Source organism: Pipistrellus hanaki, assembly GCF_964339955.1.
Source record: "Pipistrellus hanaki genome assembly, chromosome: 3".
In the NCBI taxonomy this organism is placed as follows: domain Eukaryota; kingdom Metazoa; phylum Chordata; class Mammalia; order Chiroptera; family Vespertilionidae; genus Pipistrellus; species Pipistrellus hanaki.
In genome coordinates this window covers 88,411,728-88,438,584 of record NC_140505.1, presented here as the reverse complement: position 1 = coordinate 88,438,584, position 26,857 = coordinate 88,411,728, and the positions used below count along the sequence as shown (strand labels likewise).

The window sequence follows — 26,857 nt, the reverse complement described above, 5'->3', positions numbered from 1 at the left end:
ATTTCTTTATCATATGGATGTTTCTCTCTCTAAAGAGCAACTTAAAAAACATCCTCAGGTGAGAATAAAAATATATATATATATATATATATATATATATATATATATATATATATATATATATAAAATTTTTCAGATCTAAAATTTTATTTGATTCTTTTTAAAATTTTATTTTTCATTTAAAATTTATATTCAATATCCTATTATATATAATAAAACCCTAACATGCAAATTGACCGAACAGTGGAGTTACTGGTTGCTCTAAACTGACCACCAGGGGGCAGACGCTCAATATAGGAGCTGCTCCCTGGTGGTCAGTATGCTCCCACAGGAAGAGTGCCTCTCAGCTAGAAGCTGGGCTCATGGCTAGAGAGCACACCAGTGCTGGTGGGGGCCTCTGCAGCAGCACTAAGGAACAATGAGCTGAGTGGTAGGAAGCAGCAAGCAGGCAGGCAGTAAGGACTGAGGGTCCTGGACTGTGAGAGGGATGTCTGTCTGCCAGCGTAGGCCCACTCCCCTTAAAGAGTGGGCCTATGTCATCAGGCAGACATCCCCTGAAGGGTCCGGGACTTTAAGAGGGCACAGGCTAGGCTGTGGGTCTCTCAGCCCAGGCCTCCATTCAAGGATACAAAGTTTCAATTATAGAAGATAAATAAATTCCAACAGAAATGGCAGCAGCCACAGAGCTGCAAAGAGCAGGAGGCTAGGGTTTCCCCGGCGATGGAGGAAGCCAAGTTTCTGCAGTCTGGCCTGCCTTGATCTCCACTCAAGGCTACAACGTTTCAATTGTAGAAGGTAAATAAATCCCAGATACCAGGGCCTCGGCTTGGGTCTCCAGAGGGTGTGGCTGACCTGCAAACCATCACAGACCCTTTGCCCAGGCCGCCCCATGCCCCAAGGAATTCCCACCCTGATCCGGGACCCCCTTCAGGGTAAACCAGCTGGACCCCACCCATGCACCAGGCCTTTATTTTATCAAATAAAAGAGTAATATGCAGATTGACCATTACTCCAACACACAAGATGGCTGCCCCCATATGGTCAAAGATGGCTGCCCCATGTGGACACAAGATGGCCACAACAAGATGGCCAGCAGAGAAGGGAAGTTGAGAGGGACCAGCCCTGCAATGGAGAGCAATTATGGGTGATCAGGCCAGTGGGGAGGGCAGTTGGGAGGGACCAGGTCTGTAAGGGAGGGCAGTTGGGGGCAAGCAAGCCGGGCAGAGGAGGGAAGTTGCGGGGGAACGGGCCTGCAGAGGAGGGCAGTTGGGGGGGTAGGACTTGGCCTGCAGGAGAGGCATCAATCAGACTGGCAGGGTTGTGGTTAGGGGGTGATCAGGCTGGTAGGCAGAAGCGGTTAGGGTTAATCAGGAAGGCAGGCAAATGAGCAGTTGGGAGCCAGCAGTCCTTGATTGTGAAAGGGATGCCTGACTGCCCATTTAGGCCCGATCCCACCAGGATTGGGCCTAAACGGGCAGTAGGGCATCCTTCAAGGGGTCCCAGATTGGAGAGGGTGCAGGCTGGGCTGAAAGACGCCCCCCCACAAATACACAAATTTCGTGCACCGGACCTCTAGTTTAAGATATAATTTGATATGTTGATAAAATCTTAATTTTGCATTCATCTTTTCCTCGTATATACATAAGGTAAATACTGTTCACATTCAATAATAACTGTGATCATTTTCATTTGACTTATGTCATGTTGGTTTAGAAATTTTTGGAAATAAGATGCAAGTTTGTCTGGTTATGTCCTGGTATTAGAACTGTTGGTTATCCTTTCCATAATTCAGCATTTTTTTCAAACTCAGGTCCAACAAATAAATTTAATAGCTTTTGATTATTTTTTTTCAGGATGGAATGGAATAGAATAGAAAATATTAGAGTGTAATGAATATAGTAGAAATAGGTAATTTTAAAAAAAATTTTTATTCCATTTCATTCACACACACACAAACACGCACACTGGTCCATATTGTAAAATGTATTTCACATTGTGAATTGTTCACAAAAAAAAAGCTTAACAAAACTCATATTCATATGTAAAAGATTTAAATCTGTGGTTTGCACTTACAGAAATTGAATTTAAGGAGGGAGAAACCCAGCACATTGTTGAAATTGAAGTAATCCAAGATGGGGTTAGAGAAATGAGAGAAGCCTTCACTGTTCACCTAAAGCCTGACGAAAATATGATAGCAGAGACACAGGTAAGTAATAAATACAGATACAAAATTACAACCAGTGTTTTATGAGGGAAATTGCATATAAGCATCTCATAAGGTACAATAAAGTAATAGGACTCTGTACAAGCCTTATATAAAAGAGATGTACATTATCCCTTTCAACTCCTAAATAAATTTTGTTCCTGTCTACATATATATAAAAGGCTAAGTGACCAACCATCCATCTGTCTGACCATCTGACCAACCAGCCATCTGGTACATATGACGGGTGCTGGCAATTTAAAAATAAATGTTGACTTGCACATGTGTGATACACATAAAGCTCTTGCTAGCACCAATATGTTTTGATCTGTCATTGTCAATTGTGAATTTGGTTGACACTTCTATTAAAGAGAAAGGGTGAATAGTGATATTAAAATATTTCTTCAAATTAGTTTCCTTTCAATGTGCATGAATCCATGCACCAGGCCACTTGTTAGATTATAATCAAGAGATTTGTGTCTTTGTTTGAAAAATCATGTTTGTACAAACTCAAGGACTAGAGTCATTGAGCCCTACATCTGCCCATGTATAGTAACAACTGAATTTAGAATTAATCTCCAGAGAGAAAGCATCATCTCAGCACAAAGATGAGACCATTAATTCAGTGCACAACTCATTAAAACACACATTTTAATTCACAAAATAGTTTGCTAATTTTCAAAAAAATCTCCACCTTTTCAACCTAACTTTATTAAATTGATGTCTAGAGTAAATATAACATAGCCCAAAATGTTACAGTTTTAATACTTCTTTTCTTTTTATTTAATTTATGTTTCATAAGCAACCAATTTTTTTAAGATGAACAAATTTACACATTTTTTACCTTTAAACCTAAAACAATGTTTTAATAAGTTTTTATTGGTTTTAAAAAGAGAGAAAGAGAAAGTGAGAGGAAGAGAGAGAGAGAGAAACACTGATGAGAGAAAAACATTGATCAGTTACCTCCCGTAAGTGTCCTGAATTGGGAATCAAACCAGTGATCTCTTGGTGCATGGGACAATGCTTAACTAACTGAGCCACACCGGCCAGGGCCTAAAATAATTTTTTAAAGCTAAATAATTTAGAGATAGATCAATATTTATAATATCTATGCTTAAATGTACTTTATTTTTTTTATTATTCGTTTCACTATTTGTATAAGATCAAATTAAGATATTTTCTTCCTTAAGTATGGGTTACCATTTTATAATTTTTACTTCTTGGTGATATTTCTGCTACAGTGTCTTGCTTTTCTTAAAGGCATATTTAAAATTGAAGAAGTGCCCTAACCAGTTTGGCTCAGTGGATAGCACATTGGCCTGCGGACTGAAGGGTCCCAGGTTCGATACCTGTCAAGGGCATGTTCCTTGGTTGTGGGCACATCCCCTGTAGGAGGTGTGCAGGAGGCAGCTGATTAATGTTTCTAACTCTCTATCTCTCTCCTTTCCTCTCTGTAAAAAAAATCAACAAAAAAATATATTTTAAAATTGAAGAAGTATGGGCAAAAAATCTTTTTTTAAGCCTTGATCACATAAAAATTAGTCTTTTGTTATTTTTGTGGAGCATAATATTAAACTTTTTAAGTGAAAGAAACAGAGATTCACTGCAAGTTATAAAAGTTTTTTTATTTTTATTTTTTAAAATATATTTTATTGATTTTTTACAGAGAGGAAGGGAGAGAGATATAAAGTTAGAAACATCGATGAGAGAGAGTCATCGATCAGCTGCCTCTTGCACACCCCCCACTGGGGATGAGAGAGAGTCATCGATCAGCTGCCTCTTGCACACCCCCCACTGGGGATATGCCCGCAACCAAGGTACATGCCCTTGACCGGAATCGAACCCGGGACCCTTCAGTCCCCAAGCTGACGCTCTATCCATTGAGCCAAACCGGTTTCAGCTATAAAGGCTTTTTTAAAGAATACACTTATAAATATAGATTTGGAAACTATGGTAGTTAGATATTGGAAGATTATTCAGGAGCTAAGGCAAGCTTATCAGCAAGGTGTTCTGATTACCTTACCTGCAGTACATTTCACAGGTTCCTCTCCTGTCATGACTCAACTTCCCCCCCTGCCTGTGCTTCAGGCTCCTTCAACCTCTGACCATTTAAGGCTTTGCTTTATTACTGTCACTCACTTCAGCATAACCCTAGGATCTACCTTCTCTCAGGATATTTTTTAGCTTTTCTCCCACTATCAACTAATTGACTTTTTTTTTTTTTTTTTTTTTTTTGATCTTCTATGTTACAACTCCAAGACAGATTTGGCTACTTTCATCAAAATTTATAGAAAAAAATTAGAGCCCAAATGCCTCATGGGCCTTTGGCCAACACAAACTGCCCTGGACTGAGGTACCCTCCCCTAATACCTTAAGATGTGGCCAAGGTGCCAGAGTCACGTAGAATAAACCATACAGGATCTGTCACTCTGAAAGGCATCTGCATGTGACAATTTTATCATGATGAAGACAGGGACTCGCCAAGCATCTTGGCATTATTATATGCAATAGAACTGCTAAGAGTCAAATATTTTAATAATCACAGGTAATTATCTTTTCCTACTAGGCGACGAAAGCCATTGTGTATATAGAAGAAATGAACAGCATGGCAGATGTCACTTTTCCTTCTGTCCCTCAAATTGTGTCCTTATTGATGTATGATGATACTTCTAGAGTTAAAGAGAATGCTGGACCTGTGTCTGGCTATCCTGTCATCTGTATCACAGTGAGTAGGAAATTGAGGAAAATTGTAAAATAATTACTTAAAATAATTCTAGCTTAATTAATATGGTATTATCTTTGACGTGAAGAAATAAAAGTGGGAAAATACTACAAGATTTAAACTTTGAACTTTGGAAAGGAAAATATAGCATTAATCAAATAAAATTCTCATTTTTCTTCCTTTATCCAACAAAGCTTAATTAAGTGATATGTACATAGATTGTTATTTCATGTTATCTCATTGTCTATCACTAATAGGAAAATAAATAAGAGTTGAATTCTGAACTCAAGGAAATAAAAAAATAAAATAAAAGAGAAAAACATGTGAAAATTAGTGCCTACGGGACAAAATATGAACATATTCACAAGAATAATGCAGTTCTATGTACAAGGAAAGCCTTAGGAATTTCAGTTTAAAAGAGGAGTCAGATAAGGAGAAATCATTTCAGGAAGAAGTAATTGCAACATAAGCTACATCTAGAAGAATAGCAAAAAAAAAAAAAAAAAAAAAAAAAAAAAAAAAAAAAAAAAAAAGTGGTATATTATCTTTTACTGCTTTTATTTTTTTTTGTTCGTTTGTTTTTTGTTTTTTGTTTTTTGTTTTTTGTTTTTTGTTTTTGTTTTTTTTTTAATATATTTTATTTTATTGATTTTTTTTTTGTCCCCCCCTCCCTCCCTCCCGTACATACCCTCCCTCCCCAGAGTTCCATGTCCATTGGTTGAACCTATCTGGATGTACACAAGTTCTTCGGTTGATCTACTATCTCCCCCAGATCTTCCTGCTTTTAAAGAGAGAGGAAAAGAGAAGGAGAGGGGAGAAACATCAATATGAGAGAGAAACATCAATCAGTTGCTTCCTGCATGTGCCCCAACCCGGGGTCGAACCCACAATTGGGATAAGTGCCATGACCTGGAATTGAACTGGTGACCTTTTGGTGTATGGGACAATGCTCCAACCAACTGAGCCATACCAACCAGGTCAAAGAATGGTATATTGTTATTATTACACTTTTATTTGCTTACTCTTGAATCTAAATTATAAGCTCCTTGTGAGTAAAAACTGGGGCCTATTTTTATATCAAAACAGCCCTGACCTACATAAAATTGGTTCACAATAAATATTTATTGAATTAATAAGGCAAAAATAATTATTTGGTGTCAAGTTATAAAGGTCTTTAAATGTTACATTAAAAGAATGTGAATTTCATTTGTTGGGTAGCAGGGAGTTCTTGCTAGAATTTCATGAGAGGAGAAGTTGTTTGAGTGTTACCATGGCAACAGTGTGGCCCTCAGGGAGGTGGTGCTGAGAATGGGAAGGGAACAATTTAAGAAATATTACAAAAGAAGAATCAACCAAGTTCACTGACCCACTGGATGTGGGGGGCAAGAAGAGAGAAAGGAAGGGAAAAGGGAAGGAGAACAGAGAAGGAACAAAGTTTCTCTATCCCACTATTAAATGGACAACTGTGAGGATTCAAGAGATGAGGAAATGAATAACACTTTTACTTGTATCAGTTAGAAGTAGAAACATCCAATAACTGTTTAAAATGCAAGAAGAGAGTTCATAAAAACTATCATGGCTAGGAATAAAAATTTGAGGGTTGCGCAAATAGCATGTAGGAAGGGGAGGAAAAGCATTAGTGAAAGCACTATGATGGAACTTGAGATTAATAGTTAACACATTATTCTATACCGTGACCCTAACATAGTTCTGTGTTCCCCGTAGGCTTGCAATCCTAAATATTCAAACTATGACAAAACAGGTTCTATTTGTACAAGTGAGAACATCAATGACACTTTGACTCTGTACCGATGGCTGGTTAGTGCACCCACAGGCACTGATGGTGTGACCAGCCCCATGAAAGAAGTGGACTTTGACACCTATTTTACATCATCGAAGATGATCACTTTAGACTCCATATACTTTCAACCTGGCTCCAGGGTACAGTGTGCAGCTCGTGCTGTCAATACCAATGGCAATGAAGGCTTGGAGCTGATGAGCCCTATTGTAACCATCAGTAAAGAAGGTAACATATTGTTATTTTCATATGAAGATCACTGGGATACCATGGCATTTTGGAAATGTTTAATTTCTGGTTATTAAATTTACAAATGCCCCATGTATTTTATAATATGCTATACTAATTACTTAAAAATGAGAATCCATTTTAAAATATTTATTTTAAAAAATATTGGTTCATTTCACATTTTAAAATCACCTATCATAAACCAGACTTTTTGTTGGCATATAAGTGCTTTATGCTCATAATTTAAAAAATAAATAAATACAACAAGATTATTGTCCTCAAGGAGTTTAAACTCAAACTGAGGATACAAAGTTTAATCTGGACAGGGCACAGAAGTGAAAAAGTGGTAGTGATTAGTTTTACCCAGAATGGGTCAGGAAAGGTTTTATTAGTTCTACCCAGAATGGGTCAGAAGATTCTTTTTTTTTAAATATATTTTATTGATTTTTTTTACAGAGAGGAAGAGAGAGTGATAGAGAGCTAGAAATGTCGATGAGAGAGAAACATCGACCAGCTGCCTCTTGCACACCCCCTACTGGGGATGTGCCCACAACCAATGTACATGCCCTTAACCGGAATCGAACCTGGGACCTTTCAGTCCGCAGACCGACGCTCTATCCACTGAGCCAAACAGGTTTCAGCAGGAGATTCTTAATCTGAATCTTGAAAACAGAGGGGAAAAGGCATCAGTAATGACTCAAAGAAACATGAAAAAACATGGAATATTCTGGGAACTAAAAGTAGAGAAATGGAAGACATGTGAGAGAATCAGGAAATGAAGCAGATGAAATACAAGGTTCAGGCCTAGAAAATTTGGCTCATATATGATGTTAAAAGACTCCAAGTTAGTTGTTGCATGAGTAGGAGTTTGCTGGGGTCAGAAGAGGAAGTGTCGTCCAGGTAGAGAAGTATGTACAAGTGCCCTGACCTTGTTAATACAAGGGAGACTGTTCAGAACTGGAGCTTGACACTTTGGTGGAGAATAGGATATGGTTTAAAATAATAATTAAAAGACAGGAAATCCACTTTATAAACCAATCCTTCACTCTATAGAAACCATTAAATTAGATTTTAAAATACCTGTTTATTTATAAGATTCTATTTCTAAAACTTGTATTTGCATACAAGACTTTAGAAGTATACTTGCTGCATAAAGAAATGAATATGTATCATTTCTTTAGGATCAATATTTTTTAATATAATGTATAGTAAATATGCTCTTTTGTTGGGATTAAAACATATGGTGTTTAAGTTTCTCTTAAAACCAAAATTTTGAGTTGGTACCAAAAATAGAAAAAATAAGAAATACCTTAAAATGTCCTACTAATAAAACAGACAACCCAGGTACTGAGGCCTGCCTGCTGATTTTATTCCTGCCCTAATAAATACCCCAGTTTGTACAAGTAGGAAATCTTATTTCCTAGATATCTTCAAATTGTAATTTTGTTTCATTATATTAAAATGAAAACATCAAAATTACCTTAAAGCAAATATTGGAGAAAGATTTTTATGTCAAAACTTATGAATGTCAGAGAGAGGGAGGGAGGGAGAAAGGCAGAGAGAGAGAAGAGAAATAATGAGCTATCATTTATAATACACATTCTGTAAGAAATTACATATATAAAGAAAACTAAACATTTTATTCTCTTATTTCAAAGACACATAGTTTTTGTTTTAAAAATAAGTGCATTTTTTAGTTTTATTAGCTTATAAATAATGTATATTTTATAACTAGCAATAAGTATATTATTCTACAGTAAACATCAAATCACTTAATTAAATTACACTTACTTTTTTCCCATTGGTTTTTCAATTATTCATACTGTGTCTGTTCATACTTTATATTAAAACTAAAGGCCCTGTGCATGAATTTCATGCACTGGGGGGTTGGGGGTGTCCTTCAGCCCAGCCTTCACCAGCTCCAATCTGAGACCCCCTCGGGGGATGTCCAACTGCTGGATATCCAATCCCACAGGCAGTCGGACATCCCTATCACAATCCCGGACTGCTGGCTCCTAACCACTTGCCTTTCTGCCTGCCTGATTGCCCCTACTGCTTCTGCCTGCCGGCCTGATCACCCCTTAACCACTCCCCTGCCAGCCTGATTAACAACTAACTGCTTCCCTGCCTGCCTAATCGCCGCCAACTGCCCTCCCCTGCCAACCTGATCTCATCCCCAACTGCCCTCCCCTGCAAGCCTGCTTCCTTCCCCTCCCCCCCCCCCCCAGCTAGCTGCCCTCTGCAGGCCTGGTACCCACTATTTGCCCTCCCTTGCCAGCCTGATTTCCCTCAACTGCCCTCCCCTGCGGCCTGATTTCGCCTCCAATGGCCCTCCCCTGCTGGCCTGATCTTGCTCCCAACTGCCCTTCCCTGCCAGTCTGATAGCCCCTAACTGCTTCTGCCTGCCTAATCACCCCTAACTGCCCTCTCCTGCTGACCTGATCTTGACCCCAACTGCCCTCTCTGCTGGCCAATTTGGTTCTGATTGGTCAGTTTCTATGCCAGTCAATGTCAAAAGCCCCACCTCCTAGGCAGCCATTGGCTCTTCACAATTCACCCAGATTTGGTTCTGATTGGCTGGTTTCTATGGCAGTCAGTATCAAATCTCTGCCTCCTAGGCAGCCATTGGCTCCTTACAATTCACCCAGATTTGGTTCTGATAGGTCGGTTTCTATCCCAGTCGGCATCTCCAGGCCTATCTCCAGGCCTGAGCATAGAGGTGGGGCTGATCAGCAGCCACCCCAGGCTGCTGGTAAGCAGCTGAACTGATCTCTGGGAGAGAAAGGCTTGGCTGCTGGTGAGGCTGCCACTGCTGATCAGTCCTGCCTCTCTCTCTCTCCCCCCCTCCCCCCCCCCCCCCCCCCGGAGGTCAGCAGTTCAGCCCACTCACCTGTTACGCATGCAGTCTGAAGAACAAAACAGTTGAGCCTCCCAGTTGCTCTGGATGTGATGGACCCAGGGTTTTTATATATTAGGACTAGAGGGCTAGTGCATGAAATTTGTGCACAGGTAGGGTCTCTAAGCCTGGCCAACAATCAGGGCTGATATGTGGGGTGACCAGTGGGGCAGTCAAGGATCCCCCACTGGCACCCACTTTGGCTGGCCTGGAGCCTGCATGCTAGGAGCAGCTCCTGCATTGAGCATCTGCCCATTGGTGGTCAGTGCACATCATAGCGACTGTTGTTCTGCTGTTTGGTTGATTTGCATAGTAGGCTTTTATTATATAGGATTAGAGGTCTGGTGCATGAAATTCATGCATGGGAGAGGAGGGATAATCCCAGCCCAGCCTGTACCCTCTCACAATCCAGGATCCCTCTGGGATGTCCGACTGACAGTTTAGGCAGAAGTATTCGGCCTAAACCAGCACTTGGACATCCCTCTCACAATCTGGAACTGCTGGCTCCTAACCACTCACCTGCATGCCTGCCTGATCACCGTTAACCATTCTGCCTGCCTGCCTCATTTACCCTAACCACTTCCCTGCCTGATTACCCCTAACTGCTTGCCTGCCTACCTAATTGCCCCTAACCCTTCTGCCTATCTGCCTGATTGCTCCTAACCTCCTCTGCCTCAACCCCTGCCACAGTGGCTTTGTCCAGAAAGACATCCAGAATGACATCCAGAAGGTCATTTGGCTGTCCAGTGTAATTAGCATATTATACTTTTATTATTATGGATAATTTTGTGACTATATTCTCATAATCTAGAATATTCAGCACATATTAAATCGCATTGAACAACTATATTTTTCTCAAACTCTATAAAAATACCCCAAATGTTAGAAAGTAGCCAGTAAGCTTTTTGTTGTAATTACTTCTCACACTATGGTCTTCTGCTTTCTATTCTCACCAATGCCTTGAGTTCAAAGAGAATATTAAAATACATGGAAAAATCATAGTGCCTATTTTTAATATATACTTTAGACATTGTCTGTTACCTACTTTTAGCATAAATGTGTTCATTTTTAGGACTTTGTCAGCCTCGAGTGCCGGGGATTGTGGGAGCAGAGCCATTTTCAGCTAAATTGCGTTACATGGGCCCCGAGGACCCAGAGTACACAAACCTTATCAGGCTCACGGTGATGATGCCACACACAGATGGTAGGTGACTTGGGTAAACAAAGTCGTAAAAAGTATACTTCCATGTTTATTTTACTGAATACTCTATTTAACTAAGCAGACAATAAGTGCTCAATTTGCAACTTGAGCTTCAAGTTTTTTCTGTTTCTTTCAAATGTTTCTGCTTCCCCCCGCACCACCACCATTTAACATTCTGGCATTTTAAGCATTCTCTAACATTAGATAAATTTAACACATGTCAAAACACAATAGAGTAAAATGTTGGTTAACATGCTAGCTATTATGAAATAGCACAAATTACGTCTTCAAAACTTTTTATCTTGGACTTATAGTAAAGCATTTTGATATCTCAAATGTTTGCCTTCAACATGTATTTGCTATTTCATAGCTGTAGTTTTAGAAATCCCTCCCAATATTTATTGCAATAACTAAGACATTTCTTAGGTACTGAAATAAAATTAAGAATGCAACTAGGATTATTGTGGGGGTTTTTTTTCATTTTCTCTGGGTAGGGAAGTATGGCCAGAATTTGTGAGTCAATAATTTTACTTATACTTTATGAATATTTTTCTATATACAGAAGACATTTTCAAGTTGAATTCCACTCAATTCATTTTATACCTAAAGTAAATTATTTGTTATTACTCAGTTGCTAGTTATATTTTAAGTAGCTATGAGAGGTGAAATGTTAGGTACTATCAGAAGTTATAAAGTAAACTATAAAATGTTTTCTCTTTTTCTTTACAAACCCAAATTTGTTTTAAGCAGGCAGATTAGATTGACAGGAATCTGTATCTCTTTACAACATAACATTGGTCCCACATTGGATCGCTCTCTCTATAGGTTCATTTTGGATATGTGACTCAGGGGTGCAAAGGATGGAGGAGAAACCTATCAGGCAAAAACGGACCTACCACAGTGAGAGAATAAAATGGAAGAGTCCAATAATATTTTAGTATTATTACAAAAATAGCTTTTATGTTATAAATCTCCTGAAAAAAATTCCCAGGACCCCAAGGAGTATTGAGAAACTACTTAGATAATCACTGCTCTATAGTATTTCATGACTTGTCTTCTCAAACAATAAAGAAATTAGAAAGTGTTCTAAGCCCTTTGCTGTTAGCAAACAAAATAGATCCAGAGACATGGACACATACAACAGACTGGAGAATCTCAGACAGAGGGAAAGGGATGAAAGTAGAGGGGGCTGGGGGAGAGGCAGAAACAGATTGACCAAAGAATTTATATGCATATATGCATAGCCATAAACACTTAACAATAGTGCGGTGAAGGCCTGGCGGGCAGGGGCAAGGGAAGGGAGGAGAGGAGAGAAGAGGAGGTAATCGTAGGAGGAAGAAAGAGGACATCTGTAATACTTTCAAATATAAAGATCATTATTTTAAAAAAGAATGGTAACAATGATTACAATTCCTCACAGGCATGCTCCCTGTGATCTCCACTAAAGAACTTTCCAACTTCGAGCTCACTCTCAGCCCTGATGGCACAAGAATTGGAAACCACAAGTGCTCGAATCTCCTGGATTATACTGAAGTAAAGACTCATCATGGTTTTTTGACTGATGCTAGAAAAAATCCAGAAATAGTTGGAGAGATATATCCTTACCAGTACAGCTCATCTATCAGAGGTTCCAGTACCTTACGCTTCTACCGAAATCTGAACCTTGAGGCCTGTTTGTGGGAGTTTGTTAGCTACTATGACATGTCAGAACTACTCACCGACTGTGGAGGCACTGTTGGAACAGATGGACAGGTACAAATTTTTAACATCTAAATTTTGGACACTATAAACCAGTTGGCTTGTTCAGTTACATAGATTTGGACTAAATCCCAAATCCAGTTTTCCATCTTGGTGATATAATTCATTAAGTATAAGAGGGACCAAATAATTGGCATGAATGATGTGAAAAGCCATGTCTATTTCTGGAACAATATGTCAAAATATATCTATTTTTAACAACATTCTAAACCTGCTATGATACAATAAAAATCCAAATATTAATTAGTTTTTAAAATATATATTCTCTGACACACTTTTCTATGTTTTATATATACAACCCAGATAATTTCTCTAGTGAAGTCCTGCCCTTACCTGCTTAAGCCTTATCCTATATCTGGCCACTTCTCCAATGTATCAAGGACATTTTTAATGCAAATGTTGCCCTCTACTATATTCATCTTCCAGCTAAATCTTACCATAAAAGGATCAACTAAATTTACTATCCCTTGCTGGTGTCATTTTTAAAAATCATAATTTCACTATTTAATTTTTAAGTTCAGTATTTTTTTCTTTTTATTACCACTACAAGCTAGAAAACTCATTGTTATGATTTGAAGATAAGTTCCCTAAGGTTCTACTCTGAATTAGGTGAAAACTGCAACTTGCAGGTTTCAGTTAAGTTTTGTCTGTCTGAGATGATTAAGTTATATAATCCTAATATATAAAAACCTTGTGTCATGAGGACCAGTAAGACCAAGGCTTGACTAACCGGAAGTCAGTCCTGCAGTGGAAGCAGTCAGCACTGGGTTGTCTGCCTGCCTCATTGCCCTTTACCGCTCACCTGCCTTCCTATTCACCCCTAACCATTCATCTGACTGCATGGGTGACCCTAACTACTCTTCCTGCCTGCCTAATCGCCCCTAACCACTTGCCTGTCTGCCTGATTGTCCCTAACCACTCTGCCTGCCTGCCTGCTTGATGCCCCTAACTGCATTCCACTGCAGGCAGTTCTCCCAGTCTGGCCAACAGCTGCACCTCCATTTCTCTCCAGGCCTCCACTGGGTCTGCTGATCAGCCCCATCTTTCTGATCAGGTCCCATTGATTGGCTGAGACACACTGACTGACATAGGAACTGACTAATCAGAACCAAATGTGGGTGCTGTGAAGAACCAATGGATGCCTAGGAGGCAGAGCTTTTGATGTTGATTGGCACAAGAACTGACCAATCAGAACAGAATCTGTGTGCTGTGGGGAACCAATGGCTGCCTAGGAGGCAGAGCTTGTGACACTGACTGATATAGAAACCGACCAATCAGAACCAAATTGGCTAGCAGAGGAGGGAAGTTTGAGAAGACAAGGCCAGAAGGGGAGGACAGTTGGGGAAAACCAGGCCAGGAAGGGAGGGCAGTTAGGAACAAGATCAGGCCAGCAGGGGAGGGCATTTAGGGGTGATCAGTCAGGCAGGCTGGTGAGCAGTTTGGAGCCAGTGGTCCATGATTGTGACAGGAATGTCCCAGATTGGAGAGGGTGCAGGCTGGGCTGAGTAAACCCTGCCCGCCTCTCGTGCATGAATTTCGTGCTCTGGGCCTCTAGTCTACAGTAATAAAAGTGTAACATGCTAATTATACCAGATAGCAAAACGACTTTCTGGACGTCATTCCAATGTCTTTCTGGATGAAGCTGCAGCAGTGGGTGCCAAGGCAGAAGTGGTATGGGGCAATCAGGCAGGCAGGCAAGCAGAGTGGTTAGAGACAATCAGGAAGACAGGCAAGTGGTTAGGGGCGATTAGGTAGGCAGGCAGAGCGGTTAGGGGCAACCATGCAGTCAGATGAATTGTTAGGGGTGACTAGGAAGGCAGGTGAGCAGTAAAGGGCAATGAGGCAGGCAGGCAGAGGCAGTTAAGGGCAATCAGGCAGGCAGTCAATTGGCTGGGGGCAATGAGGAAGGCAGGCAAAAGGTTACGGGTGATCAGGCAGGAAGGAAAACAGTTAGGGGAGATTTGGCCAGCAAGCAGAAGTGTTAGGGGCAATGGGGCAGGCAGGAGAGTGGTTAGGAGTGATCAGGCAGGCAGCCAGAGGGGTTAGGGGCAATCAGGCAGGCATGAGAGTGATTAGAAGAGATCAGACAGGCATGCAGAATGGTTAGAGGTGATCAGGCAGTTAGGGGTGATCAGGCAGGCAGGAGAGCAGTTAGAGGTGATCAGGCAGGCAGGCAGAGGTGTTAGGGGTGATCAAGAAGACAGGTAAATGGTTAGGGGTGAGCAGGAAGGCAAGCAGAGTGGTTAGTGGAGATCAGGAAAGCAGGCATGTAAGCAGTTAGGAGCCAGCGGTCCCAGATTGCAAAAGGGTGCAGGCAGGGCTGAAGGACACTCCCTCCATCTGTGCACAAATTTCATGCACAGGCCCTATAGTTTAAAATAAAAATTTTAAATAGCATAACCATGATAGAGAAGCATAACCATCATAGAAAAGACAAGATTCAGTGTAAATAATTAAAATTTTAGGACCTTATTATAAAATTCTAAAAGCCTCAGCTGAATGGCAAAACAACCTAATAAAACATATTGCTTACTCTCTTAGAGTGAAACCATGTCTCTAGAGAAAACACCATCTCATTTCCCCCTACTTTCTTCCTTGGGCTTAAACTTATACCCCAGCTATTGATGTTTTTATACATCCCACCCTCTGGTCCCCACCACCCACCAACACTCATTTTTAAATAGAGGTGAGGGAGAAGAAAATATAAATTAAGGAAGAAGAAATCTAACCCTTTGAAATATTTGTCTAATTGTTTCCATTAGTTTGGGTGTTTAGAGAGAAAAAATACCTAATAATTGTACTAGCAATAACAATAATGATGGTAATAACATTTACTTAATGTTTACTATGTGCCTGACATTCTTCTAAGCATTTTACATATTTTCACTAAATCTGTCCTCACAACAACACTCTTGCAACAAATACCAATTTTGTCTTTTTGTTTATTTACTAGTGGCCCAGTGCACAAAATTCATGTGGGGGAATGGGTCCCTCAGCCTGGCCTGCACCCTCTCTAATCTGGGACCCCACAGGGATCAGGTCTTACTCAGCAATCAGACATCCCTCTCTCAATCTGGAACCACTGGTTCCTAACCGCTTGCCTGCCTGTCTACCTGATTCCCCTAACTGCTTCTGCCTGCCAGCCAGATTGCCCCCAATTTCCCTCTCCTGCCAGCCTGATGGTCCCCAACTGCCCTCCCCTGCCTCGATCTGCCTCCTCTGACCAGACCACTCTCCTCTGCATGAGATGGTGGAGATGCTGGGACAGGCCTCCTTCATGCCACATGGAGCTGTGGGACCCCCAGGCCTCAATGTAATGTGCAGAGCAGCCACCGGGCCCTACCTCCTCTGTGCATGCTGCCATCTTGTGGTAGCCATCTTCTGACAATGTCACCCGTGAGTGTCACCTAGGCTTTTATTAATATAGATTTTTGTTTTGTTTGTTAATCCTCACCCAAGGATATTTTTCATTGTTTTTGTTTTGTTTTGTTTTTTATTGCGTTTTTTTTTTTTTTTTTTTTTTAGAGAGAGTGAAGGGAGGGTGAGAAACAGAGAGAGAAAAACATCAATGTGAGAGAGATACATTGATTGGTTGCCTTCTGCATGTAACCCAGCCAAGGAAGGTATTGAGCCTGCAGCCAAGGTACATGCCCTTGACTGGAATTTTACCTGGAACCATTCAGTCCACAGGCCAATGCTCTATACACTGAGCCAAACAGCTGGGGCTATTTTGTCTCTTGTTTAGAAATGAGAAAGTTGAAACAAAGAGATTTCAAATGGCTTGCTTGGGCAAGTCACTTGTAAGCCTGTGCTCTTAACCATATTTTGGTACTTATCAAGCATTTAATTGAGTAAATTAAAAGGTCATTTAATTGGGTGAATGTGAGGAATGGTTATGGTCACAGGTACTTGTACCTTCTGTGCTGAGTACAAGAATGCTGCCCAATAACAGTCATATAAACATGTGCAAGATTATATCCACACCCACTGTTGGTAAAATTATGCAAATACATGTCTTTATAACAGTAGACTATAGTTTCATTTGAGCACTGGCCAATCAGATTGGAACACATCTGAAAGAGGACAGACTAATTACTTGGTGAACACATTTTACTTTAGAATTTTATGACTTTTACAAACTTTTACATTTCTGCATTTAGAATGGGGGAAATGGACAAAAATAAAAGTCAATCTTTAACATAGGTAAATGTGCTTCATAGTAGCTTTAAATTTTTGCCCACTCCATTGGACAACACCTTAAAGAAGCCAATGCTGACTCGGGCTTATTTTTCTCTAACAATTCCACAGAGCCCTGGCCAAGCATCTAGTAGATGTTAATTTACTTCTTCTAGTCCTTCATTAGACTTGGCACTTGGATCAAGGTAATCGCTGTGCACACAAATTTTACTAACTGGTAATTACTTCTGCCAGGAACAACAGGATGTAAAACTGATTTTTTTAAATGTGTTATTTGTAGTTAAAGCTACTGCTATGTCATGTGGCCAAGTTCCTGTGTTTTTCTTTGTTATTAAAAGCTGTTTCTAAAATCCTTTGAAAGGGTTTCCTGACTTACCCAATTGCCCACATTCAGATTTTTTTAACTTAGAAGAGTTAGCAAACGGAAAAAATCTCCTGAAATGTCCAGGATGATTATCTGTTAACAACAAATGAAATATTAAGTTTTATGCAATTTGGCTGTAGCTAGTTTTAACTGATATTATGACTATTTCTGTTTTAGCCATCTGATTTACTGTAAATTCATAAATTAAAGCTATATTCCCTGAAAACCTACTCTATGCCTGAGATCATAAGAAGTTCCATTGAGGACATCAGATACAAAGCTTACATTTAAACAATATAGAGTTTTAAAAGTCAAATTGTTACTCTTTTGCTGTTGTTGTTGTTTTTGTTTAAAGTATTATATATGTCTCCTTTTCCCCCATTGACCCTTCCCCAGCCACTCCCACACCCCAGGACAGGCCTCCACTGCCCCAGTGTCCCTGTCCAATGGTTATGCTAATATGAATGCAATCAAGTCCTTTGGTTGACCTCTTACACCCCCCTCCTAGTCTCCCCTGCCTTCCCTCTGAGATTTGACAGACCCTTTGATGTTTCTCTATCTCTGGATCTATTTTTGTTCATCAGTTTATATTGTTTTCTATATTCCACAAATAATTGAGATCATGTGATATTTATCTTTCTCTGACTGGCTTATTTCACTTAGCATAATGTTCTCCAGGTCGATCCATGCTGTTGCAAATGATAAAAGTTCCTTCTTTTTTATAGTAGCATAGTAGTGTATTGTGTAGCTGTACCAGATATTTTGTTTTGTTTTTTGGCTAGATCATGTGATATGTTTTATTTTTTAATTGATTAAGATATTGCATATGTGTTCTTATTCCTCTATTACCCCATACCCCCCCCCACTCATGCCCTCACCCCTCTTGTGTCTCTGTCCATTTGGTTAGGCATACAAGTCTTTTGGCTGATCTCTTCCCCTTACCCCCACCATCCCCTATCTTCCCTCTGATGTTTGATGGTCTCATCGATGCTTATCTTTCTCTGAATCTGTTTTTGTTCATCAGTTTATGTTGTTCATTATACTCCATAAATGAGTGAGATCATGTGATATTTATCTTTCTCTGACTGGCTTATTTCACTCAGCATAATGCTCTCCGTTCCATCCAAGCTGTTGCAAATGGTAACAGTTCCTTCATTTTTTAGTAGCATAGTCCATTGTGTCAATGTAATCCATTCATCTGCTGATGGGCACTTAGGCTGTTTCCAAATCTTAGCTATTGTAAATTGTGTTGCTATGTACATAGGGGTGCATATATCCTTTCTGATTGGTGTTCCTTATTTCATGGGATATAATCCTAGAGTTTAATCTCCAAAATTTACAGGGAACTCACAACTTAACAAAAGGAAAGTAGACAGTCCAATCAAAAAGTGGGCAGAGGACCTAGACACTTTTTGAAAGAGGACATAAAGAAGGCCAAGAGATATATAAAAAATATTCTCAAAATCACTAATCATCTGAGAGATACAAATCAAAATGACAATGAGAACAACCAAGATGGCAGTATAGGTAAACACCTGTACTTGCTGCCTCTCACAACCACATCAAAACTACAAGTAAGAGATAAAACAAATATTATCCAGAACCATGGGAAAACTGGCTGAGTGGAAGTTCTACAACTAGAAGGAAAGAAAAGAGCACATTGAGACTGGTAGGAGGTGCGGAGGTGCAGAGGTATGGAGGTGCGCGTGAACTGTGCTGGCAACTGGGTGTGCTGTTGTTTTTTTTTCTACTGGGAGGGAGATACAAGCTCCTGATTGCTCTGAACTCTAGTTCTGGGCAAGACTCTGGGGAGAAACTGCACTGTCTGGCATTGAGCTAGAATGCGAAGGTAGCTTTCTCTCAGAGGTGCTCACAGCAATCATTGTTCCTACATGGGGCTACGGGACACATGGACCCGAAGAACTCTCCAGATCATGGCCAAATGGCAGCCATTGCTTTTTGCTCTGCCCTGGTGATTCCCTGAGACCACGCCTGACCTAATTTACAACCCTACCCAAGCTGCCCACAGAGGCTTTTGCATATGAATGGCCTGTCCTCTTGCAACCTAAAACCTAACAAACTGCAGCTGGGTCAGAGAGCTCCAAAGCTTCCAAAAGAAGGCCTTAGGCCCTACAGCAGCAGCCTGCATTGCTTCACAGCTGGGCCTCATCTGGGCACTTCCAAACCCCAAACAAAGAAGAGGAATCTTTCCATAGCTCCTACTGGAGATCCAAGAGCCAGTGTACCCAGTGGTCAGTGTGAGGCCATGCCAGATTACAACTCTTCACATCCATAAGGGACATACTCAAAGGGCAGATTCAGTGAGAACCAAAGTTCCAATGAAGCAAGTCTGGACCCATAAGGGTGTTTCCAGCACAGCAGTTCTCCCATTGTAGACACAGCTGGTCCTCACAGCGATTGGCCTGGAGGTCAATTCTCCCAGTGATACCAACAGCAATCAAGGCTTAACTACAACAAGACTGTGTACACAGCCCACAAAGGGGTGCACCAAGAGTGTCCACCTCAGGTAATTGGGGAGGCTGAGCCTCTGGGCCCTATAAAACACCTAGCATACAAAGCCACTCTTATCAACACAGAAAAGCAGCCAAAACGTGTAGATAAAGAAACATGTCACAAATGAAAGAAATGGAGGAAGGCAAACCACTAGATATAGAATTCAAAATAATGGTTATAAGGTTACTCAAGAATCTTTTAGAAACCTCTGAGAAATATAGTGAAACCCTCAAGAATATGAAAAAGGACAAATCAGAAATTGAGCATACACTGACTGAAATAAAGGATAATATACGAAAATCCAACAGCAGATTAGAGGATCCCAAGAATCAAATCAAAGATTTGAATTACAAAGAAGCAAAAAACACCCAACCAGTAAAGCAAAATGAAAAAAGAATCCAAAAATATGAAGATGGTGTAAGGAGCCTCTGGGACAACTTCAAGCATACCAACATTCAAATTATGGGGATGCCAGAAGAGAGAAAACAAGATATTAAAAACATATTTAAAGAAATAATGACAGAAAACTTCCCTTACCTGGTGAAAGAAATAGACTTACAAGTCCAGGAAGTGCAGAGATCCCAAACAAGAGGAATCCCAAAAGGACCACACCAAGACACATCATAATTAAAATGCCCAGGGCAAAAGACAAAGAGAGAATATTAAAAGCAGCAAGAGATAAACAGTTACCTACAAAGGAGTACCCATACGACTGTCAGCTGATTTCTCAACAGAAACTATGCAGGCCAGATGGGAGTGGCAAGAAATACTCAAAATGATAAATAGCAAGTACCTACAACCAAGATTACTCTACCCAGCAAAACTATCATTTAGAATTGAAGGGCAGATAAAGAGCTTCACAGATAAGAAAAAGCTAAAGGAGTTCATCACTGCCAATCCAGAATTATATGAATTGGTGAAGGGTATTCTTTAAAAAGAGGAAGAAGAAGAAAATGGTAAAAACAAAAGTTATGAATCACAAAGTGACAACAAATACATATCTATCAACAAGTGAATCTAAAAATCAAGTGAATAAGAAATCTGATGAACAGAATAAACTGGTGAATATAATAGAATCAGGGGCATAGAAATGGAGTAGAGTGACAATTCTCAGGTGGGAAAAGAGATGTGAGAGCACGGGAATGATTGGACAAAGATCTTACAACCATGGATGAGGACAGTGGGGGCGGGGAGGTAAGGGTATGGGGTGGAGTGGGAATCGGGTAGAGGGGAGATATGGAGGGGGGGAGGAACAACTATAATAAACTGAACAATAAAGGTTTATTTTTAAAAGTGACAATGAGGTACCACCTCACACCTGTCAGAATGGCTATCATCCACAAATCAACAAACAACAGGTGCTGGAGAGGATGAGGAGAAAAAGGAACCCTCGTACACTGCTGGTGAGAATGCAGACTGGTGCATCCACTGTGGAGAACAGTGTGAAGCTTCCTCAAAAAAGTTGAAAATTAAACTCCCATTTGACCCAGTAGACTCAAAGCATTACTCTTACAAAACTTCAGGATTTTACTTGCAAAGAAAAAAGAAATGTGGAACTCTGTAATAATATTTAATATTAAAATAATTTTTGTAGCCAAAACCGGTTTGGGTCAATGGATAGAGCATCGGTCTGCGGACTGAAAGGTCCCAGGTTCGATTTGGTCAAGGGCATGTACCTTGGTTTTGGGCACATCCCCAATGGGGGATGTGCAGGAGGCAGCTGATCGATGATTCTCTCACATCGATGTTTCTAACTCTCTGGGGACCAGACCACAAAGACAGTGGGACCCTACTGGGCCCCAATCAAGTCCAAGAATTCCCGACCCAGCAAGAGTCCTCCTGCCCACAAGAAGCCGAAACAGATTTGGCTCAGTGGATTGAGCGTTGGCCTGTGGACTGAAAGGTACAGGTTGGATTCCGGTCAAGGGCATGTACCTTGGTTGTGGGCACATCCCCAGTGGGGGGTGTGCAGGAGGCAGCTGATCAATGATTCTCTCACATCGATGTTTCTAACTCTCTATCCCTCTCTCTTCCTCTCTGTAAAAAATCAATAAAATAAAAATTAAAAAAAATTGTAGTTATATTTCCTTTTTATTTAGCTGTTTGTTTTCTTCATTTTTCAATTATAGTTGATATTCAATATTTTTTTTATTAATTTCATTTTTACAGAGCAGTAGTTAGACATTTATATAATTTACAGTCATCCCCCCATAATTCTTGTACCCACTAAGTATCATACATATCATAATATTATTGATTATATTTGCTATGCTGTACTTTATATCCCATGACTACCATGTTTCCCTGAAAATAAGACATCCTCTGAAAATAAGACCTAGCGCATGGAAAGATAAGACATCCCCTGAAAATAAGACCTAGCGCAACTTTCGGAGAAAAAATTAATAGAAGACACTGTCTTATTTTCGGGGAAACGGGGTATTACTATTTTCTAACTACCAATTTGTACTTCTTTTTTTATTTTCTTTATTGATTAAGGTATCACATATTTGTTCTCAATCCCCCATTCCAATCCTCCACCCCGCCCCACTCATGCCCCCACCCCCCTATTGTCCTTGATCACTGGTTAGGCTCATATGTATGCTCACAAGTCCTTTGGTTGATCTCTCGTACTTCTTATTTTCTTTTTTGCCCCATAATTATTTGTCCCATCTATGCCCTCCTCCACCTCCACCCCCACCCCCGTCACAATCACCATACTGTTGTCCATGTCCATGAGTTATCTCTGTTTTTTTGTTTTGTTTTGTTTTTGTACAAGCCTTTCACCTCACAAACTCCACTCCCCTTACCAGAGCTTTTGGCCTGCTCTCTATGAGTCTGTCTTTATTTTGCTGGGTAGTTTAGTTTGTTCATTAATTTCTTCATATGAGTGGAACCATATGGTATTTGACTTTCTCTGACTGGCTTATTTCATTTAGCATAATGTTTTCCAGGTCCATCCATGCTGTCCCTAAAGCGTAATATTTTCTACCTTTTTAAGACTGAGTGGTATTGTGTAAATGTACAACAGCTTTTTTGTCCACTCATCTATTGATTGGCACTTGGGCTATTCCAAATCTTGGTTTTTGTAAATAACGCTAATGAATATAGGGGTGTATATATTATTTGAAATTAGTGTTTCACGTTTCTTTGGATAAATTGCCCAAAGTAGATTCACTGGGTCATAAGGAGTTCCATTCTTTAGTTTTGAAGTATTTCCATACTTTTCTTCACAGTGGCTGCAACAATCTGCATCCCCACCAACAGTGCGTAAGGGTTACCTTTTATCCACATCCTCACTAATAGTTGTTGTTTGTTGATTTGTTGATGATAGCCATTCTGACAGGTATGAGGTGATATCTCATTGTGGCTTTAATTTACATATCTTTGATGATTAGTGACAGTTGTTCTCCTCTTTCACTTCTGATTTATTTGGGTCTTCTCTTTTTTCTTTTATTTATTTTAAATTTCTTTATTGATTAAGGTATTACATATGTGTCCTCATGTATCCTATTACCCCCTTAACACTCCCCCCACCCCCAACCAACTCATGCCATCATTCCCCTGTTGTCTATGTCCATTTGGTTAGGCTTATTAGCATGCATACAAGTCTTTTGGTTAATCTCTCCCCCTTATCCCCACCCTCCCCTACCTTCCCTCTGAGGTTTGACTTCGTCCCAAAGATGGGATCAAAGCTTTTCTTTCTCTGGATCTGTTTTTTTTTTTCTTTTTCTTTTTTTCATCAGTTTATGTTGTTCATTATATTCCATAAATGAGTGAGATCATGTGATGTTTATCTTTCTCTGACTGACTTATTTCACTTAGCATAATGCTCTTCAGTTCCATCCATGCTGTTGCAAATGGTAAGAATTCCTTCTTTTCTACCCCAGCATAGTATTCTATTATAATATATAGATGTAACACAGTTTTTTAATCCACTCATCTGCTGATGGGCACTTAGGCTGTTTCCAAACCTTAGCTATGGTGAATTGTGCTGCTCATATATCCTTTCCAATTGGTGTTTTTAGCTTCTTGGTATATATTCCTAGAGTTCCATTTTTAGTTTTTTAAGGAAACTCCATACTGTTCTCCACAGTGGCTGCACCAGTCTGCATTCCCACCAGCAGTGCATAGGGTTCCTTTTTCTCCATATCCTTACCAACACTTCTTGTTTGTTGATTTGTTGATGATAGCCATTCTGACAGGTGTAAGATGGTACCTCATTGTCGTTTTGATTTGCATCTCTCAGATAATTAGTGACTTTGAACATGTTTTCATATGTCTCCTGGCCTTCCTTCTGTCTTCTTTCAAAAAGAATCTATTTAGGTTGGTTGCCCATTTGGTTGGATTGTTTATCTTCCTTTTGTTAAGTTGTATGAGTTCCCTGTAAATATTGGAGATTAAACTCTTATCATTGATAACATTGGCAAATATATTCTCCCATGCTGTGGGCTTTCCGCATTGTTTTGTTGATGGTTTCTTTTTATTTTGATGTAGTTCCAATTTGTTTATTTTCTCCTCAGTTTCCATTGCCCTAGGAGCCGTATCCATGAAGAATTTACTTCAATGTACATCTGAGATTTTGCTGCCTGTGGATTCCTCTAGTATTTTTATGGTTTCCCATCTTATGTTTAAATCCTTTATCCATTTTAAGTTTATTTTGTGTATATAGTGTAAGTTGGTGATCTAGTTTCATTTTTTTGCATGTATCAGTCCAATTTTTCCAACACCATTTATTGAAGACTGTCTTGACTCCATTGTATGTTCATACCTCCTTTATCAAATATTAATTGAGTATAGTGGTTTGGTCGATATCCAGATTCTCTCTTCTATTCCATTGGTCTATATGTCTGTTCTTGTGCCAGTACCAGGCTGTTTTGAGAACAGTGGCTTTATAATACAGCTTGAAGTCTGGTATTGAGATCCCTCCTAGTTTACTCTTCTTTCTCAGGATTGCTGTGATATTCAGGGTCTTTTGTTGTTCCAAATGAACTTTTGGAGAGTTCTTTCTAGGTCAGTGAAATATGCTGTTGGTAATTTAATGGGAAGTGCATTGAACTATAGATTGCTTTGGGAAGTATGGACATTTTGATGATATTGATTCTACCAATCCATGAACATGGTATGTTCTTCCATCTGTTTACATCTTCCTCTATCTCTTTTTTCAGTGTCATAAAGTTTTCCGCATATAGGTCTTTTATCTCCTTACTTAAGTTTATTCCTAGGTATCTTAGTTTTTTTGGTGCGATGGTAAATGGGATTGATATTTTAGTCTCTGTTTCTGTAAGTTCACTGTTGGTGTATAGAAATGCCATAGATTTCTTGGGATTAATTTTGTATCCTGCTACACTGCCAAATTCATTTATTAAGTCTATTAGTTTTTCGATGGAGTCTTTTGGTTTTTTATGTACAATATCATGTCATCTGCAAATAAGGATGACTTTAGTTCTTCTTTTCCAATTTGGATGCCTTTTATGTCCTCTTCTTCTCTGATTGCAATGGCTAGTACTTCCAGTACTATGTCAAACAGGAGTGGTGAGAGTGTGCATCCCTGTCTTGTTCCTGTTCTTAGAGGGAATGGTTTTAGTTTTTGCCCATTGAGTATGATGTTGGCTGTGAGTTTATCATATATAGCTTTTATTTGTTGAGGTATGATCCTTGTACTCCCACCTTGTTGAGAGTTTTTATCAGGAAAGGGTGTTGGATTTTATCAAATGCTTTTTCTGTATCAATTGATATGACTATATGATTTTTATCTTTCAATTTGTTTATGTGATGTATCACATTTATTGATTTGAGGATATTGTACCATCCTTGCATTCCTGGAATAAATCCTACTTGGTCCTGGTGTATGAACTTTCTGATGTTCTGCTGGAGCCGATTTGCTAGAATTTTGTTGAGGATTTTGGCATCTATGTTCATGAGGGATATTGGCCTGTAATTCTCTTTCATTGAGTTGTCTTTATCTGGTTTTGGTATTAGGGTGATGCTGGCTTCATAGAAAGAGTTTGGAAGTGTTCCTTCCTCTTGAATATTTTGTAAAATAAATAAATAAAAAGCAGGAGGATAGACTCTCCTTCTGCTTTTTATTTATTTATTTATTTATTTTTTATTTTTTATTTTTTTCAGAAGCTGCTCTAGTTGGGTATTTTTTTCCATCTTGTCTTCTAGTTCACTGATGCGGTCCTCTGCTTCTTCTAGTCTACTCTTGATGCTTTCTATTGAGTTCTTTACAGTTGCAATGTCATTTTTCATTTCTTTTTGGTTCTTCTTCATTTCCTCTTGTCAAATTTGTCTTTCATTCTTTTTAGCCATTTTATGATCATTACTCTGAATTCTTGCTCTGGTAGGTTGCTTGCCTCTTACTCGTTTACTTCCTTTTCTGGTGATGCCTGCTTTTCTTTCATATGCCGGCTGTTTCTTTGTCTCCCCATGATCTCTCTTTTCAGGATGTCTGGTTATGTAGTTCTCTCTCTCCTGCTTTGATTTAAAGGCACAAAATACAACACAACCAGGTACAACACACAAGACACTGAATAGAAATATGTTTGCGATATTAATAACCTCCAATAAAGGTGACTAGATCCCACTAACAAAAACATACAATCACACAAAAAGAATAAGCAAACCAATCTTACAAAAAAGCATAAAACTTCAATATAGTTAACATTCAACATACAACTACAAAGGGATAGAGAGAAAGACTTTCTTTGTGTGTGGGTTTTTTTGGGTTTTTTTGACAGCGACAAGGGAGGTGTGAATGGGCTTGGAGCAGGGAGTTGGAAATTAGATATATACAAGTAGGATGAAATTTTAGGAGAGGGTAAACAGAAAGAATAGGGAAAATCTAGAGCAGGAAGGGGTTAAGATAAACAGGAGGTGCTCCAAAGGGAAAAGGTTAGGAAGAGAGTGATGGCATAAAGGTAGGTTTGAGATAGAATAAAGTGTTGGAGAAGGAAAGATAAATATAGACTGTAGA

The 26,857-nt window shown here is 39.6% G+C and overlaps 1 protein-coding gene across 1 annotated transcript in view; it reads left to right on the top strand.

The window, feature by feature from the left end:
* FREM2 (FRAS1 related extracellular matrix 2) overlaps nucleotides 1–26,857 on the top strand; it is a 288,182-nt gene that overhangs the window by 227,234 nt on the left and 34,091 nt on the right. Inside the window, exons 12-16 of the mRNA XM_084879506.1 lie at nucleotides 2,076–2,206; nucleotides 4,770–4,928; nucleotides 6,651–6,951; nucleotides 10,920–11,051; nucleotides 12,469–12,800. Coding sequence (XP_084735632.1) covers nucleotides 2,076–2,206; nucleotides 4,770–4,928; nucleotides 6,651–6,951; nucleotides 10,920–11,051; nucleotides 12,469–12,800 — 1,055 coding nt within the window. The remainder of the gene's footprint in view (nucleotides 1–2,075; nucleotides 2,207–4,769; nucleotides 4,929–6,650; nucleotides 6,952–10,919; nucleotides 11,052–12,468; nucleotides 12,801–26,857) is intronic.